The sequence below is a fragment of the Cnephaeus nilssonii genome (assembly GCF_951640355.1).
Source record: "Cnephaeus nilssonii genome assembly, chromosome: 9".
NCBI classification, from domain to species: Eukaryota; Metazoa; Chordata; class Mammalia; order Chiroptera; family Vespertilionidae; genus Cnephaeus; species Cnephaeus nilssonii.
Window position 1 is genome coordinate 18,353,317 of NC_137080.1, and position 27,955 is coordinate 18,381,271.

Here is a 27,955-nt window from a genome sequence, read left to right on the forward strand (position 1 = left end):
TGCAATAAGACAGAATCGCACGTGGATGCCAACCCCACAGGGATTATTGAGGGAGTGAAAAGAGTTTTAAAAGACCAGGATAGACCTCTACACGCTTTTAACGGTTAAGAAATGAGCCACCCTAATAAGGAACCTGACATGAACCAGAGGCACACCATACATTATTTGTCTGATATTGCGAAATGTTTGAATGTTAACATTTTCCTTTGAAAATAAGGTATGGAAGGCCCAGGTCCAAGACCCAGCAGAAAGGCTGCCCGGGGCGGAGCTCGAGGCGCCCGTTTGCAGAGTCAGGACACAGAATGTGCTGAGGTCTTCCCACCCGTGACCTTGCCTCCGCCTCGCTGCGGCTCACAGCCGTGCGGGCCTAAAGCACCAGTGACGCGCTGCCGCGCGGGCACAGATGGACAGAAATCTGTCCTCGCCCCCGAAATAGACTGCCGCTTCCGTCTGCAGTTGTTAATAATAAAATGTTACAAATTGTAGAAGCAGATGGCATTTGGCCTATTAAATCTCAAACCTAAACCTTCCAATGTCTTCCTTAAATGTCTTCAACTTTTCTGTAATAGCTGTTATATTACAGAGGAAAGGAAAAAAAAATGCAATTTTAAAATCAAGATCTGCCTGACCACTTAGAATATTTTTTTATAAATTTCTGAAACTGCTATATTAGTACTATCCTTTCTCCAGAGGGCATTCTTTAGGCAAACATGTTTAGGAAATGCATCCCCAAGAAAGTTATTCATATATTTATATATCATTAAAGAATGTAAAAGAATTATGCTTCAGAGTTCCAGAAAGTTATTAGAAAGTGACTTGTGGTCCCATACATAAATTGAATATGAATAAGCTGTGTGGAGAGCTGCATGCTTGATTCTGAGTCTCCAGGAAAATATGATCAATCAATACAGGAAAAATAGGTGCTGTTAAATGGATTTCCAGAGGAAATATACCAAGACCATTTTCTTTAATGAACTTCCATAAAAAGGAAAAAAAAGGATGTAAGGAGATAGAAAGACACACACACACACACACACACACACACACACACACACACACAGGGCAGGATGTTGGGGGAGGGATTGAATCCGCCTCTATGACAATTAAAACAAATTTTATACTAGTTTAGAATCTGCTATGAAATTCTAGTTTAATATAAACTGTGTTATACCTACAAACAGAAGACATTCATATATTTAACAAAGAGCTTTATAAATTAATTTCCCCCTTAATTATTCAAGTTCCAATTTCCCATTAAAATAGTGCTAAGAAGTTGGTAGGTTGGTATCTATCTTCTTTCCCTTAGAAATAGTATGAACATTTTATTAATGCCAGAAATTCAGATTTGGGCAAATAACTAAGGCAGAAGTTTATGTTATTTGAAATTACATGAACTGCGTCATTTTCTATATCTCTGCCAGGTTGGGTCTGAAAACTCCTAGAAATGCTCTTTACAACATACATGGTCTCGAGGGGTCCATGGAGGAGCGAGCCTCTTGTTAATTTTAAAATATAAGAAATGCTAAGCATAGAGAGAGAAAAAAAAGATCATAGCTGGCATATGCCATATTAAGCACACCTAGTATTTTTTTCCTGTTCATTTTCAATTTAGAATCCATATTTGTATAATATATATTTGCATATTCGATGGATACATACATACTAGTATATGTAGGTAAACCGACACAAGCACACATTCAGTCTTAACTAATTCTATTAAATTGACACAGGTAGTATATTACAAAAATAAGAAATTTCATTCAAAACAGCTCATCTCTCCAGATCGATGAGGAGCAAAGCAAACAGCTGCTATTGGAGGGGAGGTGAAGGAAGAAAAAGTACAATCTGCTCTTTGGGAGGGACCTCATTGAACTTAAGATGGACTTAAAGTAAAAGTGATTAAACGCATTTAAAAAATAATATATTTTCCTTTCATTGTTCAATTTGTCTGTGCAAGCTGTTCTCCAACCATATTATTTTACTTAGTTTGGACGGTTCCTTTTCCCCTTCTACTCTCTTATTTATCAATACGAATTAATTAAAGGACAGAAAACAAGGAATGAGAAATCAAATTAAAAGTGATTTGACTGATTACATGAAATGGGCCTGTGCTTTCTCATCCTCGTGGTTGTCTAATTACCTAATGGTACTTAATTCCAGCTAGATTTAAATATTATTTGAGCTTAGTACTCTAGCAATTTAAAATATTCCAAAGTCACTTGAAGAGTTTATTCACTCTACCCATATTTCATATATTCCACATTCCTTTTAATTACATTTTAAAAATATTTCTACAATTAAGTTAAAATCAATTTACTGGCATTATGAGTCTTCACTCAATACTCAAAATATGATTTCCTTATATTAAAAAACTAAAAATGACTTCACTATACTATAATCCGTTGTGATTAAACACTGGAATGTAGTCATTTTTAATTTTGCGGGAGGCCAAATAATGACATTTCATCATACAATTTCTCTTCAGTTTATAAGACTAAAAAAAATACAAAGGGATTTTGATATTAGCTCAAAAAGTGAGTATATAATACATCTGGTAGATAGTTTCCTTGATGCAATGCTTAAAAATATTGGAGGTAAACCCAAAATTATCAATGACAGCCTTCCATGGATTTTTCAACTGCTAATAACTAAACTATCTATGAATCTGACTAGTTTCAGCTTGTACACATTCTTAGTGATACCAGATAACAAATTTTGTACAATTCATATTCCCTCTTTTTTTTTTTTTTTTAATATATTTTATTGACTCTTTACAGAGAGGAAAGGAGAGGGACAGAGAGCCAGAAACATCGATGAGAGAGAAACATCGACCAGCTGCCTCTTGCACACCCCCTACCGGGGATGTGCCCGCAAACCAAGGTACATGCCCTTGACTGGAATCGAACCTGGGACCTTTCAGTCCGCAGACCGACGCTCTATCCACTGAGCCAAACCGGCTTCGGCCCTCTTTTTGTTTTTTTTGTTTTTTAATTTAAAATGTCTCCTTAAAGCTTCTGGAGATTTTCTCCAGTTCCAATGTCTTAGTATTTCTCTTATGAACAGACTTCCCAAGACCTCAGAGCCACCACTGCCAACATTTTGATGAACAGAGTAAAGGTTTAATTTTAATTTTGGTTGCCATCATATTTCCTGCTCTTCATATCTGAGTAACAAAGCTCAAAATCGTGGCATCAACTTTAACAAGGTCTATTTTTGACCTGTTTTATCTCCCTTGTAATATACCACCTGGGGGCACATACTAAATTACCTTATGTGGGTGTCTATTCCAAGTATCCAGCTCAGCACCTAGCACATACTGAATGCTACTGAATGAATGAATTTATAGAAACATTAAGGAGCAAACTCTACCCAACAAGGATTTCACAGGTGCAATGACAGAGGCTCTTGGGAATGGAGTTCGTTTGACATTAGCAAGGCCAGAGCAGAAATAATTAGATATTTCACTGGAGTTGGGACAAATGGGTGGTGAAATGCAGTCTGACAGCGGCTAGTCATTCTGTAAAGTAAGTAAAGGTAGACCCTAGTATTTAGAGCTTATGATAGCAAACAACAGTAACTGATGGATGCTCTCAGGAGACTGAGCTAGGTGCTAAATAGGTATGGCTTTTATTGGGAGGGGAGGAGTTGAGCCACAAACAGACTGGGAATGGCAACAAGCATTTACAAAGAAGAGATTCAGATAGACTGACAGAAAGAAACTGGGTGGAAAGTAAAGGAGTTTTAAGAACCTGAAGGTAGTAAGAAGAATTCAATAAAAGATTTGAAGTACCAGACCTTATATACAGTGCTTTGGAATTTTTTATGACATTAAGTCAGGCCCTCATTTTCAAAGAAATTATAGAGTACTGGACAAGTTAAGTGCCAAGATAAGGCTCTAGTTACTAGTAGCAATACCGAAGATGGGAATGTGGTCAGAGGAAAGAAGACAGGACTATATGACTAGAGGATTTTAAAAAAGCAAAGGAGGCTGGATTCATTGGAGGCCAAATTGCCAACTAGAACCAGTCTGGTTCTACCACCAGGCCCCCCACCTATGGGTGATACCAAATACATGGACAGTTCATTTTTTTAAAAAAGGAGCTTGGCCAGTGTGGCTCAGTGGTTGAGCATTGACCTATGAACCAGGAGGTCATAGTTCGATTCCTGGTTAGGGCACATGCCAGGTTGCAGGCTCAATCCCCAGTGTGGGGTGTGCAGGGGGCAGCTGATCAATGATTCCTTCTTATCATTGATATTTCTATCTCTACCTCCATATCTCCCTTCTTCTCTGAAATTAAAAAATATATGTCTTAAAAAAACACCTAAAAATGGAAATGATAAGATTAGATTATCAGTTGGAAAACAGATTTGTTTTCCCTGGTAGTAATATTAGTTTAAAATACTTTTTATTGGTTTATATATCATTTATTCTTTTTTCTCGCAGTATTAAATTCATTTGAGCACTTATCTCCAAAGTGTAAAATTGGTAGTTCTCAGGCATTGGGCTAAATTTCAGAAAAGGCCAAATGTCTTTCCAAAAAGTACAAAGAGGTGCATGTCTGTCAGGAAAACAGAATATATGATTATTAAGAATTATTTTTGCATAACCATGAATTCAGACTATGTGGATTTTTGGTAATTAATATTTTTGTGTTAAATAAAAAACAGAAGAAAGACATTTGATTTAATTCAACAAATTGTCTGAACACCAGCTATGAGCAAAGGATTTACAAGGAAGGCTAAGGCAGTTCTCATTGTCCATGACAGATAGGGTGACAGGCTCTGTGTTTTGTTGTGATCATTTTAATCTTTGATTTACGCTGCCTAGCACCATGCCTGACACGTAATACCTGGTCAGTCAATATTTGTGTAATAAATTGATTAAATGATTAAAGAGTTAGTGAATGCTATGTTACATAGATAAATAATGCACTGTGTTTCTAACTTACATTAAATAAAACTGAATTCACTCAAATATCTAACTTTTATAAGATAAATGCAAATACCTGGCAGCTCATCTAAAAGGCAGTAGCAGAATTGGACACCTACAAAGTAAATTTTATCACAGGTAGGACGTGTGAATGATCCTGACTACTTGTCAATAGAAAAAGATATTGAATGAAAGCATTTTCTCTTTCTCCTTTGGATCAGCAATCAGACTCACTCACAGTTCATCGATTCATGAATAGCACTGCCTTCTTACTTTGCCTTTTCAAGTAGCCAATGTTTCCCAGGTGTTTATACTACAAGAGTATTCAGTCATCTTTCTTTTCCTCTGCTGTGGTATTCCCAGGCATTTTAGCCAGACAGACTCAGGAGAGTTTTCTTAATGAACTAAGTTTGTTTTATCAATATATGTTTTAATTACAAATACTTCTTTCTTTCTAGTGACATAGGATTATCTGAATGGTTAGTATATGCTTATAAGGTGAAATGCATTCATTATACACATAAAATAAAGATTAATTTTACTTTTTAATGAACATGTAAACAACTTGAGATAACTCAAATATGAAATATCTGCACTATTTTTTGTGCCTTGATTTATTTCTCAATAGAAGTATGAAAACAGAAGTATCCACAAAAATCTGCAAATTTTTAATAGAAACTTGCATCAGTTTTAAATATTTATCTAAAATGGTCAGCATAATTTGACTCAGTCCCTGAAAACATAGCTCATAATTTTATGGAAGATGAGGGTAAGATGGGAAATTTTAATATTGGAAAGATAAAGGAAATACAAATTGAATTTTAATATTTCCTATGGAATTCCTGATAAGCAACAACTTTGGAAATAAAAGGTCACATAGGCAACATTCATTCTACTTTTATTTTCTCAAAGCTTCCTATTTTTCAATCATTCTTGTGAAGTTATGCATAAAGGATTTGATGCATTGGATAGGAGGTATTTTCGCATTCTATTTCAGACAAAGACCTTCAAAACTCATATACCATAGATATCAACAGAGGAAGTAAAATGAAATGGGATTGGAAAAAAATAAAAGAGCAATGCTTTTAAATCAAACAGCACAGAGAGGTGAATGATTGAATTCATGAATATCTCAAAAATCCCCTTAGCATTCTTCTCTTAACTACAAGTCTATCTTTAGGCTTTCTCCAAATGAAAAAAACCCAAAACAAAACAAAACAGAAATAAAAGCTCCTGATAGTAATTGGCAAATGATTGTCTCAGAGAAATGATCTACTCACTACTAGTATATTGGCTGCTAACATCCCTCACTTTGGCTGTTTTTTTCCTTTAACTATTTTTTTTCCACTCTTACCTGATAGGGGCACCTTTGGCCTGTGCTGGTCTCAACAATACAGTTATTGTGGTGGCAGTTTCATTGAGAGAGGCATCAACTCCTTCATAGTCAGGCAAAGTTGGAGCTGATGAGGAATTAATGACAAAAAATAAAAATTTTCAATCAATTAACAGTAATATATCACAGTTCAGGTTGAATAAATGATCCTGAACAAGGAAAGTCATCAATTTAATACTCAATTGTCTGAAATGAACCTTATTTTGTAGAATAACATATGCCAGTGAATGTTAACCCGGGGAATCTAGGACAGCAGAAGATATAGAGCCAAGAATTATTGAAATTTAAATAATAAGTTGGCAATTTGTGACGCACCCCAAAAACTTTGTGAAGCTGTTTTAGGTTTTAGTTTCCCCGAGTCCTTGAATTCAACAATGATGGGATGGGATGAAGGTGGTAACAGTGGAGACTCTCGGGAGCCCTGGTAATGGAGCTGCACATGGAGATGTGGAGACAGGAATGGCGGGAGCGCTGTAAAGGATGCCTGGAGAGGAGGTGCCCTTCATGAGCTAGTGGTTGTAGAATGATCCCGTATTAGTATCTGGGCCATTTTCACCACTGTGGTTACAATAGAAAAATATCAAGGACGTGTGATGACTGGGAATGGGAACATTAGGTTTTATTTACCACAAACTAATACGTTAGTTGCTAGAGTCCTGAAAAGAAGAAAGATATATCTTCAAAATGTTTGATAATGTTGGGAGAGAGGGGAACTTCCTTCTCCAACTGGTTGAAAAAGTAGCCTCAATTGGCTTTTAATTATTTCCATTTAGAAGGATGTTTGAGGGAGTCTATAATCTGTGAAATGTGTGCATTATTAGAATAACAGAACAAGTGGCATCTGATCAATTTTTAAAGTAGTTCAGTCATTCATTGAACATTTACTGAGTACATACAATGAGCTCTAAATAGAAAGGAAAGTGAAGTGTGGCCTCTCATATTAACAGAATTAAAAGGAGGGCATCACAGTTCATCAGAAATGAGAGTCATAAAAATTTATAGCAGAATATTAGGTGACCAAAAGAGGAAGACAGTTAATTTGCTCAAAGAGTGGTCTCCAAACTAGTGGGATTAGAAGCACCTAGATGGCTTCTTAAAACACAAATTGCCACCACTTTCCTCTAGAGTTTCTGATTCAGTAGGTCTGGGGAGGGGCCTGACAAAGTGCCTTTCTAGAGATTTTCCACCTGACATTGATGGGGTTGGCCTGGGGACCACACCTGGAGAGCACTATCCTAAACTAGTGTTGGGAAAAGGGAAGATGAAGCAGGGAAGGCTTCAGGGTTCGGGTGATGCTTAAGCTGAATGTTAAAAGAGTAAAAACTCACCAGAAAGAGAGGGCATATAATCAAATTCCAGAGAGAGAAAACAGTATGGTTGAAGACACCTAACATGAAATGACAAGATGTGTTCTAATAACTATAAGCAGTTTAATATACCTGAACTTTGTGTTCATAGGTAGGAGTGGAGAATAGAAGGAACTATACAATGAAGAGCCACAAATGCTAGCCATGCATGAATGATTGGATTTTATCCCACTAAATACAATATATTAGACTAGAGGCCCGATGCACGGGTTCGTGCACTGGTGGGGTCCCTCGGCCTGGCCTGCAGGGATCAGGCCCAAACCAACTCTCAGACATCCCTTGAGGAATCCCGGATTGCGAGAGGGTGGTTCTCAGGTGACACACCCCAGAATCGGGCTCCCTCCTCGCTTCTCCCAATATTATATCACTTTCTCTCTGTATCTGTCTCGCTTCTTTCATCTCACTTTACCCTAAATTTGGCGGTAACTGATGACTTGTGGGCATTCAGCTGCAAAGTGCAATTATTTAGCCAACAGGATTTACTTAGCCTGGAATCGAGTCTGCCTAGGCTCTGCTCAATGTCAGGCTCCTGCCCGGGCCCTGTGGAGGTGAGAACCTCCTTCTTCCCACCTGAGCTGCTCCTTCGCCTCCTTCCCTCCCTGGAGGTTGCCTGCTGGCACTACTGTCCGCCCGGAAGGAGGGAAGCTGCAGCCGGTTTCCCAGCTGAGAGTGGTAGCAGGAAAATTTGCTGCCTCCACTGGAAATCGATATTAAGCGGTTGGGCCAGCGTGGGCACCAGACATCAGGGCCACAGCCAGTAGGTCCTGCACGTCTCATCATTTAGGTAATTGAGTCAAAAAGTTTCTGTAAGGGCCAGACCCACGACCTCTGCAATGGGCTAGAGACCTGGTGGGGAGCCAGACCCAAAATGGGGAGCCAATGGGCTAGAGGTCCGGTTCTGGGTGCATCACCCGGGAAATGCAGCTGCCAAGTCACCACAGCTTGGCAGCTCCTGCGTTGAGTGTCTGTCCCCTGGTGGTCAGGGCGCATCATAGCTACCGGTCGAATGGTCAGCTGGTCGGCCGGTTGCTTAGGCTTTTATATATATAGATTGGGGGGGGGGGCTTAAAAAAGAAATATATGTTGTATAAAGGCAAGGATACTGCTTAGAGAGATATTTCAATGATCTGTTTAAAATATAGTCCAATCAGAAAGAAATAGTGACATTGCAAAGAGGAACATAATCTGAGAGTTATTTAGGAAGTAGAATCAATAGACATTATATACACACACAAATATATAAATCATGTCTCCAAGCAGCATTTCTCCAATAACTATTTCATGTTTATTTAAACTACTTTTAAAATACTGAGGAATAGAACCACTGGACTCATTGGATAAATAACAATAAATTCTTAACAGTTCAAGTGATGCTTAGAACCACAATCATAAATTTTGTCAGCCTGAGCTTGAGTACTATGTGTTCCCAAGATATACTGGTTGCACCAAGTTTTTAAAGTTCAAATCGAGTACCCATGTATACAGGTTGCTTCAATTGAAAGTGCAATAAAATAATTTTAAAAAATGCTAAATGGGTGTTCAGTCTTTAATTATTGTCCATTTGTTCAATGCTATCAGTTTTACAAATTTATGAAAATTCTGTAGATATCTGTTGAAATATATTAGTCATTTATAATACTACTGCTAATTCTAGAATGTAGGCAACATGTCTGACTATATCATGATATCACAAAGTCATATTTTCTAGTAAAGTGACAACAAGTAAGGAAGTATAGCTCATACTGGAATAGCTAATTTTTTATGATATATATTTTTAATGTTTTGTATTTTTTCAAAAATATTTCCAAATAAAATCTTGGACTTAAAAATTATGTACCTTTCTTCTGATGCAAATGTTACCAATTGAGGACAATGGTAGAAAATTTTTAATAATATATTGTACCACTTTTATATGCAACTAGAATTATAATAAAAATAAACATTAAAAGAACTTAGAAATGCAAATTTAGTATTTTAATATATTAATGTATTTAATATATTAAGTGGTTAATATTTTCAGTGTTAACTCATTACATATATACTTATTTTACTAATCATAAACAAATTATATACAGAATTAATAAGCTGGAATTGGGGCATTTTACAATGCTAATTTCTGGCAAAAAATTTAATAAGGTTTAATTGATGACTTGACTGAAGAAGTCACATCTGTAAACAATCTAGTCAAATGTAAACTATGAAACTATGAGCATAACATAATGAAAATGTAATTGTATTTGTTTATCAACCTAACACACTGCTATTGTAATATCTAGATAAATTTATGTGAGATTCTAAGAGAAAGAAAAGCTCTTATTTGTTTAAAATGATCAGAATCTCAGTAAAAATGGAGCAGGGAGACAAAGGTGTATGTTACTAAGATAGTAGAGCAAGGATCATCTTTAATAAAATCCATTTTTAGTAAAGATCTGATACCATATTAACAACTCCTCAAAATTATTATAGGCCTATTATATGTATAATGAACTTCGAAAGCTTTCTAATAAAGATACAATTTTTTAAAAAGACCACTGTTGATTAAAACTGACTATTTCAGATGCATTTGGGTTTGGACATATAACCAAGAAAAATCTGTATTTAAATAATTATTTGAAGTGCCTTCAGTCATGAATAATATTAAGGATTCAATACGTGAGACAAACTATACTCAGTGTATATGTGATTCTCTATGACATACAATTACAAACCGATTCTTTTCTCACTTACACACCTGAGATATTGGTTGTCACATTGATGGCTGTGGCTGGCCCGAAGCCTTTGACAGTGCTGGCTTTTATGAAGAACTGGTATGTGGTTCCAGGATGGAGATGCATAAAGACATGGTGTGTGCTGTTCCATAAATTTGATACAGTCTGAGGAGGTCCAGCCACTGGAACTGCAGGATCAAAAGATCTTATGCTGCTGTAGCTAACCTGTTTTAAGAAATATATTTCCTATTACATACCCAATATGTCACAATAAATTTTACATAAATCCTTTTAAATAAGATAGCATTCAAGGGTATTTGTGGAGTGAATCACATTTTTATTTCAGTCCTTTCCTTCTCATTTTGTATCTATTATCCTGTATCTATTATCTCCATGATTGGACCAATATATATTTATTTTCTTTTATAAAAAATAGTGTACTTAAGTATAAATATATAATCTTATGGTTGTATATTTTAATGCATTTGAAATATAGAATATGTTCAACAAATGTTTGTTTTAATTAACTTAATCTATACTTTGTCCAATTTACATAATTTTTATGTAAATAGTATTTAAGTATGCTAATATACTCACAAATTATAAGCCTGCATTAGTGAGTCCCATCCCCATGATGCACTCTGTAGGCACTAGAAATTTAAGCACTTTATGCTTTAATCAACACTGACTATGCAGGAACAGATCTATATACTTATATAATTAAAATAATACATTCTTTTCTTCTTTAAAAATATTATATTTAAAAATAAGATGATAATTTATATTTAAAGTTTAAATATAGTCAGGTTTATTATATATATATATATATATATATATATATATATATATATATATACACACACACACATATATAGATATATATAGTATTAATCCCCTTCTATGAAACAAATGACATTCAATGGCCTTCCCTAAATCACAGTATGAAACGAGTTTCTCAATTTTATAAAAATTCATTCTTTATAATCATCATTAAGTCTGCTTAAAAGGGCCAATCCTGCTTTTCTAAAACAACTGCAAAAATAAACATATATTTACTTTAAGAATTTGAAAATTCTAGGTGCCATACAATATTTATTTTGATACTAAATTTTGGGATCAAGGAATATCTAATTAAAAGAGAGGAGAAATAGTAATGATTTTAATGTCTTAATCCTCACTCATTTCCCCCTATTTCCCTTTTCCTTTTACTCTTCCTTTAATCCACATTTCAATTAACTTCCTTGTCCTTCCAATACCTCATATTGGGTGATGACTCCATTTGGATCTAGCGGCTCTTTCCAGTTCAAGAAAATCTTATTTTCGAAGGATGTTCCTTGAAGAGAATTGACCGGTACAGGACCAGGCACTACAAATACATATATTTAGTTATAAGAATTCTTACACCAAAAAACAGAAAAAGTACATTATAGAAGCTAGACAACCAAGTTGAAAATAAATAAAATATGTCTTTAAAAAGAAAATAAGCTTATATGAGCAGTTTTAAACTTCTAATACAGATAATATACAACTGCAAAATTATTTTTATTCAAAAATATATTCTATCACCTAGAGAGCTGAATAAATTAACTAGTTTACTCCTTTAATAGGCCTCTAATAACTTGAAAATCTCATTTGTGATTTGTTTCATGAACAGAGCTGTGTTTTCCTGAAAGATATTTTGAAGATTATAAGACCCAAAAGAGTCTCTATAAACAAAGTTCATGCAATAATGAAACATAATAATGAACACTCTTCAGACTAGAGAGTGAAATCATATAGTACCGAATTGAAATGCTCCACAGTCAGCAACATTAAGCTACTTAACAGATAAGGAAACAGAAGCTCAAGGAAGTGGCCTCATGTGTCTGAAATCAGGAAACTGGAAGACAGCAAACCCAAGGCTAAAACTCAGGTCCATAGGACTCGACACTTTATGCTGCCAAATTGTAAGGCTGTTACCAAAGTTGCTGAACTACCAAGGAGATCACAGGGAAAGAGAAATGGCATAAAGTGGGGTTGTGTAGGGGACCCTGTCAGTTGGCTACTTATCACTCCTTCTTCCTCCTTCAGAAGAGAATCCCAATTCTGCTCAACTATCCATCGATCTCTCATATAACCCATGTGATTCAGGAAAATTTATCCATTTCTAACTCAGAGCATAGATTCTGATTAGTCAAGGCAAATCAATGGATAGCATTTTCCTGGTGACTCTAAATGACCATAAAGTGGGCATATAATCTAAACTAGCTCAACCAGAATAAATGAAAGCATTTATATTTCATATTTAAGGAAGACATCCTTCCCCAAGGAAGACATTTCTCCCTTCTCCCCACCCATCTCTCTATCTTCTCCTCTCTCTCCCTTTCTCCTAATGTATGAAATTAAGGGCACTGCTTTTCCCAGTTCCTATTGGCAGCTATCTTGTGACCAGAAGAACTAGTCCAAAGCTGAAACAAGGTATGGATTGCCTACCACACATATGGAGACTAGCTGGCTTCTTTGATATTTCTGAGCCACTGAGTCGCTCAACTCTAAGGCCTACCCTGTTTATGGATTATATAAGATAATAAAAGTTCTATTTTTTTTTTTAAAAAAGAAATACCCATCAATAGTCAATCTGACTTTTATAGCTATACTTATTAAATTTATATAATTTTAAAAAGACACATTGATTATATATTTTTAAAACTGCTAAGATGAACAGGTTCAAATATCATTATTTCATTCTTTTAAATGAAATTCACTATCTTAAGGCTAAGATTCAAACTGCTTGAAAACATCATACTAGTTTAGAACTCAACAATCCACATAACTAGTTTTAAAGTGTCCCCAGGTATGTCAAGATTTGAGGAACCTTCATTCCAGTCCTATTTGTAAATGTCATATATAACTAACAATACCCAATGGCAGCAAGGAATGATGTGTCAGCTTCTGTTAACAAAATAAGAGACACAAGATACTTTTGTTATTGTACATAGTTTTCTATATATTTTATTTAAATTCACATAGTCAGTTTTTTGTTCTACTAAGGTTTAAAACTATATCCTCTCCATCCTACTTTGCTTAAAATGTGTTTTTATTTGAAAATATTGACCTAATATTGGGCAAGTTTGGTTTTTGATTAATATTTTTCCTTAATATGGCATTTCAGTGAATTTCACAAATCACATTATCTAGAAATGCAGTTTCAGAATATAAAGCAATTTTGTGAGGATGTGATATAAATTAAAAATCACTGGATCAAAGGAAATGCATTACATCGTGGCTAGCAGCATCAAGAAATTTTGAATGATAATGTCAAAAGAGTAAGATTTATTCCAGTCTACAAGGAGATGATGAATGATGTTGTGACCTCTGGGACAGCCAACATAATTGGGCACATTAATAATATAATTCATAAAGGAAAGAAACCCATAGTAAACAAAAAAGATGCCAACACTAAACTTCAGATGACCCGTTCATGCATCTGTTAGCTGAGGGCTCAGAGGGAAGTTAACCAAAGGCGTCCAGTTGTCCTGCCACCGCCCCCCGCCCCACAACCGGGTCCACAGTATTGGCACAGACTATGTAATTGATCAAGGCCCCTATTTGCAATTTGTGTAGTCTATGAGGCTGCCATGGGCATTAGTTTGTCTCCCAGGAGAATACCTGTTGTTTCCATTTTACTCAAATGATATAGTTACAATTGTCATTAAGAAAAAAGTATGTCTCCACCTTTCCATACCTCACATATGGAAGGTGGTTGTTGGGGGAAGGAGGAGACAAAACTCCAATTAATGAGTAAATTTTTATATGATGGTATATAATTAGTACCTGTGTCAACCAAACACAATTTGGCCCATAAATAGTGTAAAATGGCATGGATGTATTTAAAATTGTTCACAAATAGGGACAGTTTTAAATGTTTGCACAATTCTGCATTGAGAGGGGGTAGAATTAGAAAATAGTCTCCCTAGAATTAGAATGCCTGCAATTCTCTGTTCTTCTTACACATGTTCTACTTTGTCAATTGGATTTACTTCAAGTACATAAGGTCATATTTCTAAGGGGGAAAAGTCTGCGGAAAATTTATGGCTAAGGGAGTACCCACTATGATCTTGCAGCAGGGCATGTATAGTGGAGAAAAAGAATTGTGCTTAGGTGAACTACAAACCACACACATAAACAGAAGGGGCAACAGGGTATAGGAACAAATTATATTCAATAACTTTCTACAACTGAAGGAAGACAATGTCTTTCCATATGCATACATCTCTATGTCCTTATAATTTGCATAAATGCACCATAAAGTTACTAAGACCATCATCATGGCAGTGTTCACATTGCAGTGACTGTCATTTCACATTTCCACATCAACAACTTTTAATGGAGATAGAATGCTGACTTTTAGTCCCCTTTGTGATTTACTCGAGAGCTGTTTCAGCTAAATTTTTTTGCATATAAGAAACTCCTTTAAAATATAACTCTCAAAATGGTAAGAGAAAAAATAATGAATGTGGTGGATCAAGATTATATTAAATAAGCATTTAAAATATAATAAATGTACATTTAAAAATAGCTTTGTATTAGCAAAAAACTGTCCCCAAATCAGGTTTTTCTGCTGACCTAACTTCTTAATATTGATTTTTATCAATGCTGGAATAAAAAAATGAAAAGAAAATCTCATACAAAAAAACTTTTACCCATGCATTAAAAAAAGTATGCAATAAATTAAATATAAATTCTACCTTAGGGTTCTGGTGGGAAATCATTCTAGCTTTGCTGTCATGATTTATGGATATCCCCAGAATTCTTTTCATAAAATTATATTCTTTTATTAGATGGCTGATAATTTATTCTTTTTCTATGTGTATAGGGCAGCAATAATTTAGTAATACTGACTTAATTAGATCATCATAATCCATCGATCTTTACAATAATAGATTATAATTTAGATATACTGTTCCCCCCTCAGGAAGACTGAGACACATCAAGCAGTCTATGTAGAAACTGGAGCTCACATGGACAGTTTGAAAACTGAGTTTCTTGCAACTATGTCACAGAAAGTTTGCACTTCAATCATTTAGTCTTACACGTAGAGCAAAAGGGAAAAAAACAACCTCACAGTAAAAGGAATTAGTTCCTGACCACACTTTGAAATATTAATATGCAATTCAATTTCATTAAAACCAATTTAAAAAGCTTCAAAGCAGAGGTTAAAATAAAATTAGAATAGGCCCTGGCCAAGTAGCTCAGTCGGTTAGGGAATCGTCTAGATACTCCAATGTTGCAGGTTCAATCCTGAGTCAGGGCACATACAAGAATTGACCAATGAATGCATAAATTATAAGAGGAACAACAAGTTGCTCTCCCTCTCTCTTTTTTTCTCTCTCTTTTATCAATAAAAAATAAAGTAAAATTATCATAGAAAATATTATTGAGATTAGAATAAATAAGGTCATTTTACTTTTACAAAATGTTTCTGGATAAAAAAATAATACATGGTCATGAATATTATCAATTCAGGACATAATTTAAAATACTCTTGCCCAGCTGGAGTGGCTCAGTGGTTGAAAATTGACCTATGAACTAGGAGGTCATGGTTCGATTTGAGGTCAGGCACATGCCAGGGTTGTGGGCTTGATCCCCAGTGTGGGGCGTGCAAGATCAATGATTCTCTTTCATCATTGATGTTTCTATCTCTCTCCCTCTCTTCTTTCCTCTCTGAAATCAATAAAAATATATTTTAAAAAATAAAATACTCTCAACAGTAAATATAAAATAAATAAATAAATTCACAATAATTCACTTGCTGATTAATCTAGTCATATGTACAGACCAAAATACATTTAAAAATTTAATACACTATTAAAAAGATCATATAAGCCTGATTGTATTCTGTGGTTTGTGGGAAAGAAAAGTATGCTAAAAAACCATACCAAAGGTTACTATCAAAATGAATTATACTATTAGACAGTAAATGGCTAAAACTCATGTAATTTGGTCTAAAATCACCAATTAAGAAATCATGTGGGTTTTTAAATTTTATTTTAAGTGCAGGCAATAAAACATGAGTACATTCTTGTCACTAAAAACCTGGGTTACAGAATGTCTAGTGTAATACAGATTTTTTAATATTTATCCCACTTTATAAAATGAGATAAATATTTTGTTAAGGCTTTTGAATCTATGTTTAGATTTCTCATTTCCTACCTACAAGTAGTTTCACCTATGAAACTACTATGCCAGCCATTTTTTTTCTTGCATAAGCATGTGTTGAGGTGTGTTTTCTGTATGTGTATGTATCTAAGGCATGGGTGATATGAATGTGTGTTTCTGTATTATAGCAGGGTTTGTGAAAATATTATAAACTAGTGCCGTGGTGCACAGATTCATACACACTGAAAGGAAATTAATTAGAAGGTGGCCATGGGGTGGGACTGGGTGAGACAGGCTGGATACGCCCTGGGGCCAACCTCCCGAGGCCCTTCCTTGGCCTGCCGAACCTGGGGCAGCACTGCGGCTTAGAGGGGGTCTGCAGAGTGAGCAGGGTCTCTGTGGCTGGTGGGGTCCTTTGGCCTGGCCTGCGGGGATCGGGCCAAAACCGGCTCTCCAACATCCTCCGACGGGTCCAGGATTGCAAGAAGGCGGTTCTCGGGTGATGCACTCCGGAATCGGGCTCCCTCCTATATGATTCTGGGGTGCGTCACCCAAGAACCGCCCCTGCCAAGTCACCACAGCTCGGCAGCTCCTGTGTTGAGCATCTACCCTGTGGTGGTTAGTGCGCTTCATACCTATCGGCTGGTCAGCCGGTCACTTAGTGTTTTATATATATACATGGTTCAATTAGGTGCAAATTCAAACATGATAGCTAATGTAATCATGCTTGATTAATTCAAACATGGCGAAAGTTCATTTACCATTAAGTCTTAGGTTTTTTTTTTCTGATGTTTTAGAAATATAAGAATAACACCATGTATAATTTTAGGACAATATTGTTTCCTTTAAAGTCTGAGCTAAATAGGTTAAAGAGCTTTTACTTCCCTTTATTACAACAAAAATAACAGGGTAAACCAGGGTCATGTAGTCTTTTCCGAGTGATAGGAAAATTTCTAGAAACAATGGTATCAATATATATATTTTATGGCAATCACATACTTGGTAGGCATCAAAATCTAAGCCTACATTTCAGAACTTGAGGGAACTTGGGAATACTAGGGTATGAATTACATACTGTTTTCTGAAACCCAAATAAAAATGTAGCCCTACTTACAAGCTATTCAAGGAGAATTTTAGCAAGGAATGGAACCTTAGAGATCATCTAATTTAAACTTTTCTCGTAGAGATGAGAAATGGAGAACTAGAAGGGTGAAAAAATTTGCTAAAGTTACATAGCCAGAATGAAAAACCCATGATTCTTGATTACCAGTTCAGCTTTGCCTCAATTCACTATATATATCACTCCCCCTACCCCCGCCCCAAATACTTTTATTCATTGGATGAAAACATAAAACAGTAGAGGTGTATTTCATTTAGTATTTGATGCTACTCTGAAGAATATTAAGCTTTTTGGTTAAAAGTAAACTCTCCAAAGTTAACCTTATTAAGAGTATTTAGCAGATTTCAGAATCCAATTCAATTCTGGAGACTCTAGGAAATATTACAATCTTTTACATCATTTCTGTTATATAACCTCCCTTTTAAAAATATAATGAAATATGAGCATACCATCTTCATCAGTTTGAATAATCGTCTCTTCACTCTCCTTCCTGCCTTCTGGGTTGGTGAGGATCATCTTGAGGCTGACATTTGTATAAGGTGGCAGATGGTTCACAACATGCTGAGGGGCTTTGGGGTCCATGTCCAAGCAGTCTGCCTTGCTCTCGTTGTGACCACGGAAGTAATGGTAGCAGATAGTGACATTAAAAGTGTGGCAACGGGTAATGTTGTAACCCAAGGATTCCCAGTCCACAGCAATGCGCCTTGCCTGGATCTCAGCGATCTTTAAAGTCTTTGGGGTTCGCATAGGTTCTAAAGAATAAATCAGAGACATAGGCAGCTGTCAGCTTTACAAGAACACTCTTGAAAAAAGAAAACACTAATCATGACATGTGTGAACCAGGAAAATTTGGAACTCAACTTTTATTCTAATTTTCTGTATTTACTCATGATGCTATCCTTGAAGATTTTGGTTAAGGGCTATACTTACCAATGGAAAAAGTGAAATGTAAAATGCCAACAATCCATAGTACTCAGGAACATGGTACAAAATAAAAACCTGAAAATGTAGCCACGATGCCTTTATAGTTGCTGCTATTGTTACTGCCCAATTCCTGTCTTTTATTTTGTCATTATTGAGCAAGTGGATTAGCTAATATATCATAATGGATAAGAGTCAACATGTTCTGCTCTATGATTTGTCATATTACCAAGCTATGCTGTATACTAATTAGTCTAATTGTAACACTAAACTACCACTTACAAAAAATGACGCAGATATTAATTAACATTTATTACCTCAGTAACGATGTTGTTCATCAAAGCAGAAAAGTATCCAATAAAAATTGCAAGAACACATGTGGATATTCACGGTGTCATCTATCCTTCTTGATCTCTACCTTTTTCTAGGAAACACTCAGATCTGACAATCCATTCACTGTCACCCAAACCAAACTGGGAGGTGAATATTCATTCAGTTGGAAAATGCTGGCGGAACTAAACACTCCGAAGACTGGAGTCCATCCATCACTGCTTCCCAAGTGTATTCTTCCCTCATGCAAGACTAACTTTAATCGTCTAACTTAATCAAAATAATTACTCTATGAAAATCATGGCCATGGCAAAGTCTACACAGTAAACAAACTAATACACAGGACACTTTAATGCACAGATTTGAAAAGAAGATTAAAGTCAAGGCCAAGGTCAAGGCCTTTTAAGGACCCCCTTAACTCACTATGGATAGTCACTGCTCTTGCTAAATGAAAATCAGTAGGGGAAAAAGAAGACAAATAAGTACTAAAAAAAAAATAAATAAAAAAAGCAAGCCCAACTTGGTGTTTTTATAAATTTTGATTATTGAGATTAAAATCTCAGTTATGTGAAAATTATCAGCATGGTACACAGATGGCAAGTCCAAATTGAAATTCCAGTTCAATGTATTTAATGTATGATTTGAAATACACTGTGGTGGCCATTTAATTAAAAACTTCAAATCTACAAAATACATACATTTACACATGCAAATTAACCATTGGTAGAATCTAAATGCTTAGGTTTTAAATGCTATCTGTCAGTCTTCTGACAGTATCAAGTCTCCTTATTTTATCACTTTTGTTGCATGTTTTACCTTAAGCACCAAAGTAGGCTTGAATAAAGATGTGACTCTTTAATCACTTTAAAAATGTCTTTATATTTCTAGCTCTGTGATAACATTTATCTTACCAGGCACAAGAGACACTCTTGGTCCAGCACAGCTAGACTGAAAATGATCTCCAGCACCACTTCCCAGCTGACAGGGCAATTATAGCTAAGTTCATGCTAAGATTCCCAGATAAACTGTGATTTTGCTGCCTGCTAGGCAATAATATAATTTAGTGGCTATGTTCACATTAGGCCATACTTTGTTCTAAAAGTATCTAGAATGAGAAAGTGAGATTTCCCCAGAAAAATACCTGGAGTATACGAATAAAGATCTCCCGTACAACGAGAGAAAACACCAATAAATATTTACTCCTCTATTTAGTTTTCTTTAAAACTAGTATTAATGTACTTGTTTGCATACACTCCTCATTTTGATTCTGATATTTTCCCCCTTCATTAATATTCTCTCTTTCCAAGTAATCATGTTTGCCTATCTTATGTAGAACATAATGAGTTCCAAGCAATATCCTTCTGCTTACATATATTCTATGAGAATTTAAGCAATTCAAGAAGAAGAAATGACCTCCACCTACCAAATAAAGGAGACATTTGCTTTAAGTCTCAATGGATAAGGCAAAATCTATAGACACAGTTTGATGTTTCTTTTTTTTAAATAGATTTTTTATTGATTTCAGAAAGGAAGGGGGAGATAGAAACATCAACGATGAGAGAGAATCATTAATTGGCTGCCTCCTACACGCTCCACACTGGGAATTGAGTCCACAACCTGGGTATGTGCCCTGACCACTGAATCGAACTGTGAACCCCTGGGTCATAGGTTGACGCTTAACCACTGAGCCATGGTGGCTGGTCTCATCATTGATGTTTCTATCTCCTTCTCCCTCTCCCTTCGTCTCTGAAATCAATAAAATATTGATTTTATTTATGTATACATATAAATAAAAAAAGCCCGGGGGAAAACTGGAACTATAAGTAAAATCTCCTTTCCCATTCTACCCTTTAAATCAGGCATCCTCAAACTATGGCCCACGGGCCACATGCGGGTGTTTTTGCCGTTTTGTTTTTTTACTTCAAAATAAGATATGTGCAGTGTGCATAGGAATTTGTTCATAGTTTTTTTTAAACTATAGTCGGGCCCTCCAACGGTCTAAGGGACAGTGAACTGGGCCCCTGTTTAAAAAGTTTGAGGACCCCTGCTTTAAATGATGAATCTTAACTCCTCTTGTTAAGGGCCCTGTGGACAGATGTGCACCAAAATTCTTATTCATTCATTCATTTTTGATAAATCCTAGAAAAACATCTATTTTTTTAAAAAGCATATGCAATGAGAAATGTGAGTATTAGCTGATTTTAGCTTCCCTGCCAAATGTTGATCAGCCAGGCTTACTAACTTTTCCCATTTTTCTTTTATTTCTCACCTATTTCCTAGTTGCTATAGTGAAAAAGGCTACATGAAATCAAGGTGAAATTTAAAAAAAAATGGCAAAAACATTTACATATCAAATCCATGATCAGTATTATATAATTATCAGGTAAATAAAAAAGTACCATATCATTACCCATACTTAAATTTTAAATAGATAGAGCCATGGGGGCATGCCTGTAATAATTTATGTGTTAAATATTTAACTCAACTCAAGAGGCTAAAATAAAGAACTACTCAATAACTCTCTGAAGGTTAAGAAAAATAAAGGCAACATGAACAGACAAAACCTACTGACTCTGAGTCACCTCTCAACAAAAAGATGATTTAATAAGTGGTTCTAGATAGCAGATAAAAGGCAATTCAATTTTTTGGTACTTGCTAAACAACACGTGACATGACAGGTCAATATCCATGTCCTTTTGTAATGATAATTTCTAGTTAGTCTGAAAGAACTGTGAAAACAAAAGCTTTAGCAGCTACAAGAAAATGGAGGGCAGAGATCATATTTCCCTAGAATCAGTTTTTAATGATAAAAGTTATTTTCCTGCTGTCAGTCAGAGGAAAATAGAAGATGTCCCAAAGCTCATCCAAGAAAAGAGAAAGATCTTGTCAAGGATGTACACAGACTAAGAACACTGAAGCATGACAGGAGCTTCGTGCTCCCGGCTGCTTTCTCATCAGAAATCCTAGAAGCTGACTGCAAAGCACAATTTCCATCCCATTTATCCAAACAAATACAAGGAAAGTGAATTCTATTCTTCTATTCCTGACTGCCAGAGAAAATATTTGTTGACGTGAAACAAAAAATAATTGAGATAATATTTTTGAACAAAGGTAAATTTTTTAAAAAGTAAGAAGGAAAGCATTGACATCCCTTGAGAGATGAAAATAAAAATTAAGGTCTTTGGAAAATATTCTTTTACTTTTCCCCATTGATGCTTTGTGTGTTTTTTGTTTTTTTTTAATCATTTTTTCCATGGTGAGAATTGAGACTAATCAACATTGTACACTGTACCTCTTTTCAATCTCATAAAATCATTAGTCTTGCCAAGAAGATTTCATCTCTGCTCCCATGGGTCAAATTGAGTTAATGATAAGTTGGTGCGACGAGTTGATTAATACTTAACATGAGGGAGCCCGAGGTCCAGGAATAATCACAAGCCAACTGTCAGCTCTTTGGGCTTTATGGCTGTGTTGTTGAAATGACATGCTTGGACGTAGGGGCTATAAAGTGACAGGGGGGTCATGGCTCACTCAGCTCTCCTGCAGCCCCAGTAATATTTATCCAGCATCATCAGAACAATACTAAGCACATAATCAAATTCAATCAAAACATGTCATCCTCACTGCTCAAGAGTCTTACTGAAGTTCATCAGATAATTCTAATAAATGTAACAGTGCCATCCTCTCTACAACAATGCCAAGAAAATGAATTGAGTTTTAAAACACAATAATACCAAAGTGACATGAAAACAAGATGAAGAGAATTCTTTTTCCAAAATTTAAATCCTATTGAATGTCTTATCATAAAACCTAATTCTCAAAATATGGAGGTTAAAAATTTGAGGAACCTTTAATGTTTTTTACTTAATTATATATAAGAAACATGTAATTATCATCAATGAACCCACTTTGACTCATCTTTGATATTGCATATCTCACTTATGTTTTATAATTAAAAAACACACAAAAATAAAATATTCTCTATAAATAACTGCTAATACGTGGATAAAACATAATATAGAAAAAAGAAAAGACACTTTCTTAATTTATGAAAATAAATAAGAATAACCGAATTTTCCTCTATAAATAAACATTTTTATTAAAAAAATTAAACAGCACTAATCAGATGCAAGAAGGTAGAGAGATTTGTACATGATGCTAAAAAATGTAATATGGAAATTAGCACTTCCATGTATTAAAAAAGTGAACTTGGAGGACTGTATATAGCAATAAAAAAATCAAGAGGGGATTTTCAATGTTTTCTTTATCCCCCAAAATAAGATAAGTTACCTAATTCTTTGGTTGTCCTAAAAATGAGGTAAATATTTTAGATACCAAGCAAAGTCAATGGTCCATAGTATAATTCTGGAAATGTTTATTTTCTGAAAGATAAAGCAAATCAAATAATGTTAATGTTTTAAGCTCAAGAGCTAATGAAAGAGATCTAAAGAACCCAATTCTGTGGTAGTTACAAAGACGGCTCCAATTTTTCACCTCTCCTTCTATTTACACTGTTTGTCATATGACTGCAATTCCTCACACCAAAGAGTGGGGTCTATTTTCCTCATTCACTGATTTTGGCCTTGCCTTGTGACTCGCTTTGGTCAACAGTATGAGGCAAAAGTGGTGGTGTGCTAGTTCTCAGGGTGTCATGTATCTGAAAGAACTGTGCACTCCCACTGGCTCTTACACCTCCACCATCCATTCTAGAGTATGACATACATGTGGGGCGAGTGAGTTGTCCCAGTTGTTAACAGCAAAGGCCAGTCTAGATCAGCCAATAGAGTCTATGAGCAGCTCTGTGAGCCAGCCAAGTTTAGATGGTCTTATCCAACCATTCCAGAATGTAAGATATACATGCTTGCTTTATGGCACCATTGAGATTTGTGGCTAATTGTTGCTCAGCATTTTGATAGTCTCTATTCTCAACCTCTTCATCTCTAAATTACCTTACTATTTGTGTGAAGACTATATCAGTGATCTTTACACAGAAAAATACTTTACAAATTTTATTTCTCTATTATTAGGTTGTGATGAGCCACTACATGCTTATCTAGATATATAAAAAGCTAAGTGACTAACTGTACGCGTGTCCAACCATCGGCCAACTGACCATCCGGTACATATGAGGCGCACTGGCAATTAGAAAATAAACGTTGACTCGCGCGTGTGCAATACTTATAAAGCTCTTGCTGGTGCCAATCACAACCGTGTGTTTCGATCTGTCATTGTCGATCATGAATTTGGTTGTTTTTGTTGACATTCTGAAGCTGAGAGAAAGCGGCCGCATTGACAGAATATGTCTGAAGACCAACTATTGGCACAACGTACCATTTGAGTGATGATTCCATCAATTAGTGAATGATGCCGAGAAGGAAAATTTTCCCATCAGACTTCTTAATAGTATTAACTCCTTCAGGAATGCCATGTCATAAATTAAAATTAAAACTAGGTGCAATCATCATGCTACTGAGAAATCTTAATAGTAAATGGGGTCTTTGTAATGGTACTAAATGTATTATCAAAAGATTGTGACCTAACATAATCGAAGCTGAAGTATTAACAGGATCTGTGGAAGGAGAGGTTGTTCTGATTCCAAGAACTGATTTGTCCCCGTCTGACACTGGCCTCCCATTTAAATTAATTCTAAATTTCCTGTGATGCAAGCATTTATGATGACTATTAATAAATCACAAGGACAAACTCTAGACAGACTAGGAATATTCTTACCTGAACCTGTTTTCCGACATGGTTAGTTATATGTTGCTTTCTCTCGAGTTCAAAGGGTGTGTGATATTAAAGTTGTAAATACTTCATCACAAGGGAAATTAGTCAAGCACTCTGAAAGTGTTTTTACTCTTAATGTGGTATTCAGGGAGATATTAGAATATGTTTAATCAATTTATCAGTCATTGATTTTATATCACATTTTTGTTGTTTTTATATCATGTCTTTGTTGTTGTTATATCATATTGTTATTGTTTATTTGTTAATCAATTTATATATTATTTTCATATACATTTTACTAATTTTCTTTAATCTCTAACACTTCTATTATATAGAAAGGGTGAATAGCAATATTAAATTATTTCTTCTAATTAATTTCCTTTCAATGTGCAGGAATCTGTGCAGTGGGCCATTAGTTTAGTATAATTTGTTTGACATGTGCTGATACTGTGATAGTATAATAATATATGCTTTAAAAAAATGACTAAATGATTTTGGTTTTGTCTTATTTCCTATATGCTCTCTGAGGGCGGGTTCAGTTCTTCAGTATGCTCCCATGATACTAATTGTTGAATGTTGAACTAATAATTCCAAGTGATAAGACATGTGAGTACTTTATTCAAAGCTATAATTGAAATAGCCGTTTTTCAGTACCTACTCCATCATTGTAAAACATTTAAAATGTAATTTAATTATTTATATTAATATGAGTTTATAGGCACATATAAAAGTGAATCTGCAATATAGTCTGAATTTCTTTACTTTTGAGGTGATAGGTCTGACAAAAAAGATACATATACATTTACAGGGATGGTCAAAAATAGGTTTACAGTTGTTCATATGAAAAAAGACATGCAGGTTATGATCATCACAATAGTTAAAGTGAAAAATGTCACAATGCACCTGTAAATTGCCAACCCCTGTATTATCCAAATCCCTATAACACTGTTTAGTAACTTTTTCTCAACTGCATATTCCCTTGTAAAAATCTCACAGCTGTCCTTAAATGAATCAGTCAGTTCAACCTAGGGAAATTATTATGAAGTATATTTAGTTACTAAAATGTTCAGTGAGGCTATTTTATGACATGAATTTCTACCCTCTCCCTTCAATAAAAATACCACAATTACATTATAATGACATCCCAAGTCTGTAATGGCTCATTTTGCTCTTTACAAAGATTATGATTTTATTTATTTATTTAAAATATATTTTATTGATTTTTTACAGAGAGGAAGGGAGAGGAAGAGAGAGTTAGAAACATCGATGAGAGAGAAACATCACTCAGCTGCCTCCTGAACACCCCCTACTGGGGATGAGCCTGCAACCAAGGTATATGCCCTTGACCGGAATTGAACCTGGGACCCTTGAGTCCACAGGCCAATGCTCTATCCCCTGAGACAAACCAGTTAGGGCAAAGGTTATGATTTTAAGACATCAACTTAGGTCCTTCTTTCATTCCTTCCTTCTGGAAACTTAAGTAGAATAATTTACTTTGATCATATTTGTTAAGAAAAAAAGAAAAATTCCTAAGTAATAATAGAAAAAAGCAATAACATAGAAGCTTCAAAGGTGATAATGGCTATTGACATACTTTGACACATATTTGATCTGAGAAAATGCAAGTGTCTGATAACATGCTTGCTTCAGGGGAATGGAGATAAGGACTGCCAGGCTGATGATTTTTAGTCCACTTCCTTTTCCAAAGCCACCATTTACTCTATGTTTTCATGCATGATTAACAGCTTGCAGATCCTTCACATGTAATCAATAGTTGTGAAGTTTTATATTAGGTTTAGAGATTAGACAGCCTTGATTATAAATTTTATCGATTTGTACAGCTTAGCTGCAGAAATCCCTGTACATTTTTCAGAGATTAAATTAAAAGGAGATATATGGCCTACACACACTAGAAATGCCATTGTGATTACAAGGTGTGACCTCTTTATACTCATTCCTTTAGATGAATAAAACCTATCTAACACACTAAAACATGAATCAGCATGTCAACAGGCATCAAGCTGAGATAGTAAACACAGTGAAAATGTGACAAAAAGAATTACAAAACCACAAGGAAACCTGTCTAAGACTATAATTAATACAGGAGACTTGAAAGGATTAATTGCTTCATCTCGTTTGTAAATTAGGAAATTGACAGAGATAAGAATAATGAACTCCCTGACTTCTACCTGGAAAATCTGAGCCTATATTAAACTGAAGATTCATGATCACTTTTTAGATAAAGGAATGAGGACTTTTTTTAATTACTAGAAAAATATGACCATTTTAAAGTTATTGACTAAGAAATTCTTAACTAAATCTATTTATGAGTATTCCCACCTTAAAAAGTTTACAAGCACTGCTGTATATTTTATGTCCACTCTTTTAAGGTCTGAGGATGTCCAGAGTAAAATTAATAAACATGTCAACCAATATAACGGGGCTAATGTATTTCAAGCTTAGAATCTTAATTTTCTTTGTGTGTGTGTGTGTGTTCTATTACAGCTTTCTGAACATTATTTCAACTTTGTTCTTTTGTGAAATGTATTTCATTTTTCTAATTGAGTATGCCCAAGATCTGCATATATACAAACACATAAGGCAGAAATAAATGAAAGGTGATTCATCTTGACACACACTCTGAAGAGTTCATTTCATTTGCTGTAAAAAGGTATTCAACAATTAGGTTTAGAGCATGGACTGCTTTGAGCCAGTCTAAAGAGTTAGACAATGTTCTGGTCCATTTTTTTTGTATGTTTGTTTTATGTGGGTTTTTGTTGTTGCTGCTAATCCTCACCGGAGGACATTTTTCCACTGACTTTTAGAGAGAGTGGAAGAGAGAGGGAAAGACAGAGAGAAACACTGATGTGAGAGAAACACATTAATTGGTTGCCTTCTGCACAAGACCTAATCAGGACCAGAGCTGGGGAGGAGTCTGCAACCAAGGTACGTGCCCTTGATAGGAATCAAACCCAGGACCCTTTGGTCTGCAGGCCGACACTCTATCCACTGAGCCAAACTGGCTAGGGCTCTAGTGCATTTTATATTGGCCTTCGAGGAAAATGAAATCCCCTTAAATTATTACATAAATAAAAATGTAACATATCTATCATTAAGTACCTTATGAAAGATATTTGATTAAGATAGTTCTATTAAAATCGAGTAATATTTTCAAGTGATTTCACTGGAAAGCATAACATGATAACACATAGGAATGATGACCTAAAGGCGGCTTTCCTTTGTTTTCGCAAGTAAATACTAGTAAGGCTACATGATGGTGTTGTGTAAAAGTTCCTAATTTCTACATATTCATAGAAGAAG

General features: G+C 35.2%; 1 protein-coding gene across 3 annotated transcripts in view; it reads right to left on the reverse strand.

The window, feature by feature from the left end:
- PTPRK (protein tyrosine phosphatase receptor type K) overlaps positions 1 to 27,955 on the reverse strand; it is a 479,445-nt gene that overhangs the window by 84,605 nt on the left and 366,885 nt on the right. For all 3 annotated transcript variants that reach the window (XM_079780718.1, XM_079780717.1, XM_079780719.1), the window contains exons 8-11: positions 18,106 to 18,408; positions 11,655 to 11,764; positions 10,422 to 10,623; positions 6,285 to 6,390 (exon numbers count right to left, since the gene is read on the reverse strand). In XM_079780718.1, the coding sequence (XP_079636844.1) occupies positions 6,285 to 6,390; positions 10,422 to 10,623; positions 11,655 to 11,764; positions 18,106 to 18,408 (721 nt within the window). The remainder of the gene's footprint in view (positions 1 to 6,284; positions 6,391 to 10,421; positions 10,624 to 11,654; positions 11,765 to 18,105; positions 18,409 to 27,955) is intronic.